Source organism: Atta colombica, unplaced genomic scaffold (assembly GCF_001594045.1).
Source record: "Atta colombica isolate Treedump-2 unplaced genomic scaffold, Acol1.0 scaffold73, whole genome shotgun sequence".
Lineage (NCBI taxonomy): Eukaryota > Metazoa > Arthropoda > Insecta > Hymenoptera > Formicidae > Atta > Atta colombica.
In genome coordinates, this window is record NW_017259565.1 from 408,036 (window position 1) to 410,760 (window position 2,725).

The window sequence follows — 2,725 nt, forward strand, 5'->3', positions numbered from 1 at the left end:
CTCTCTCTCTAGGTCGTTTGTACATCAAAGTTTAATCTAAATGTAATAAAACTAAAAGCTAGATTTATAATTGTAATGCACTGCAAAATAAAAAAAATAAGAAGATATAAAATTATATAAATGTTGTATGATACAAATATTATACTGTAAAAATATTTTAATTGACGACTGCAACACACGATGCTTGTTTTTCTACTAGATCGCTTGCATTTTAGTAAATTATTAGAATTGCATCACACAAAACGCAGATTTTTTTAGCTAAAACGAAAGCAATCCAGCTAGAAAACAAACAAGGTACTTAAATCGTTAAAGAGAAACAGTATTTAAATGGCCCTGAAAGAGAGAACGGAAAAAGGAAGAAAGATAGAAGTTTAAACGACATTACTGAGCAACTTACTTATTTCGCGCATGCGCACTCCATTTTGGGAAACAAAATCAGGAGAGTTGTGCTACTGTATATACTGTACCAGTATGATGTTCGTCGCGCGTGATACCTGATGTTCAATGAATGTACAGCTTTACCGACGATGTTTTCATTCTAAAGGTATACTCTCATTGGATATCACGTGTCGCACGCGATGAATATCGCGTTGGTGTGCTGGAACTATAATCCTTCCATCCATGGTGATAATATACATATGTGTATATTTTCACCATGCTTCCATCATGATCTGAACATAACCTTGGATCAGTGGCGAAGTGTCAGGTTTTAGTCGGGTGTTTCGAATTTTGATATTGACAGTACATAATATTTTATGCAATATCTTGTATATTAATACTGAATATAAAGTGAACTTGCTTCTGTTTTGTTAATTTATTGTCACCAATCATCACGATCATTTATAATCAAAATAACAGGTCATAATGGACAAAGAAGGTACATGAAATCAGCGTTGTACTTTTATCTCCTTATCTGATGATGTTATATATTGTATATTTTGAAGAACTGATGAATTTGATAATTATTCAAATTGTCTAAGTTATCTAATTTATCTAAGTCATCTAATTAAAATTATACTCATTCATGAAGCAAAAGAATCTGGCTGTAAAAAGTATCACTTTACCAGAAAGTGAGATATTAATTGTTGAATCTGACACGGTTTGTCAATCTTTCAGGTAAAAATATCTATTGTACTTATCATACTAATATTGCAATGTGAACATGTACATTGATAGAAAAAAATGTACAAAATGAAGTATGTATATATTTATTGACAATATTTGCTTTCCAACAAGAGCCACTGTAACACAATGATCATTTCATCTTTGTTTAACATTATAGATATTTTTTCCATTAGATTCTCTTGTTTATTTTGTGAAAGAACATATCGAATAAACTTAATTTTATCAGTATTGAAAGTAAGGCAATTAAAATAAATAATTGCCAAAATATTTCCACCAGGATTATAGTGGGAAATATTTTAAATTGTCAAATGAGAATCTAAAAATAATTATTTGACAAACTTTCACAGAAATATGCCAATATTTCAACAGCATTATAAAAAATGAGAAAGATGTTTCTGCTGGCATGGCTGCCATTCGCACCTTATTGAAAGTATTAAAACATTCTAAATGTAAGTATTGTTAGAAATATACTTATATATCTTGATATAAAATATATACATGTGTATTTTAAGATTATTATTTAATATAAACACATTAATATAAATATATATTGATCCTTATTATATACATTTGTGTTGAGTGAATTTCTTGGATTACAATATTTAAAAAATATAACATTTTGTGTGTGCATGCATTATATTTTTAATATTTTATTGTAATGTCCAAAAAATGCGTATACAAAGTATTATTTTATGCTCTTCTTGGTTTTGTAGCAGAAACAGTTCAGGAGCTTCGAATTTGCTTACAGCATGCAATTGACGCTATGCGCTCCACAGAAACTCCAGTCACTGCGATTGCTTCAGGAAGTGAATTGTTTCTCCGTTTCATCACATTAGCGACATTGGATACACCTGTAAGAACACTTAACGTTTAAATTTTGTTTTATACTCTGAAAATAAATTTCTTGAAGTTTAATCTTTAAATAATGTAACTTGTTGATGCTTATTTTTTTATTAGTCGATCGCAGAATGCAAAGGGATCATGTTGGAAAGAGGAAAAGTATTCTATGAGAAATTAGTTGCAGCTCGAGGAAAAGTAGCCAAGGTTGCAGCACACTTTATTACTGATGGCTCGGTAAGGACAAATCTAAATTATTTGCAATATTTTCATTATTTTCTGACTTTTATTATTTTATTAGACTATACTTACGCATTCAAAATCAAGAGTAGTGCTACAAGCAATGAAGGAAGCTGCTGCAAGTAATAAAATATTTGAAGTGTATGTCACATCAACATCTGACAATAATGGGTATATGTAAAGTTTTTAAATGATAAAATACATATTTTTTTTGATTATCAACTTTAATTTGTGTTCTTATCTTTTTTTTTTAACTTTAATTTTTTCCTTCAAACAGAGAAGAGATGTGTCAGAGCTTAACAAAGTTGGGAATATCGTGTACAGTGATACTAGATTCTGCAGTAGGATATGTGATGGAACACATAGATATGGTAATGGTTGGAGCAGAAGGTGTTGCAGAAAGTGGTGGTGTGATTAATAAGGTATATGATCATTCAATGAAATATATAATTCAATCAATGGAAATATATAATTCTCTTAAATAAATAATTTATATATGTATATATATATATATATATATATA

The 2,725-nt window shown here is 29.2% G+C and overlaps 1 protein-coding gene across 1 annotated transcript in view; it reads left to right on the top strand.

Annotated features, from left to right (window-relative positions):
- Positions 1-664: 664 nt before the first annotated feature.
- Positions 665-2,725, top strand: part of LOC108692503 (translation initiation factor eIF-2B subunit alpha) — a 2,819-nt gene continuing 758 nt past the window's right edge. Inside the window, exons 1-6 of the mRNA XM_018200791.1 lie at positions 665-877; positions 1,473-1,574; positions 1,839-1,978; positions 2,083-2,199; positions 2,264-2,373; positions 2,480-2,630. Coding sequence (XP_018056280.1) covers positions 865-877; positions 1,473-1,574; positions 1,839-1,978; positions 2,083-2,199; positions 2,264-2,373; positions 2,480-2,630 — 633 coding nt within the window. The 5' untranslated portion in view covers positions 665-864. The remainder of the gene's footprint in view (positions 878-1,472; positions 1,575-1,838; positions 1,979-2,082; positions 2,200-2,263; positions 2,374-2,479; positions 2,631-2,725) is intronic.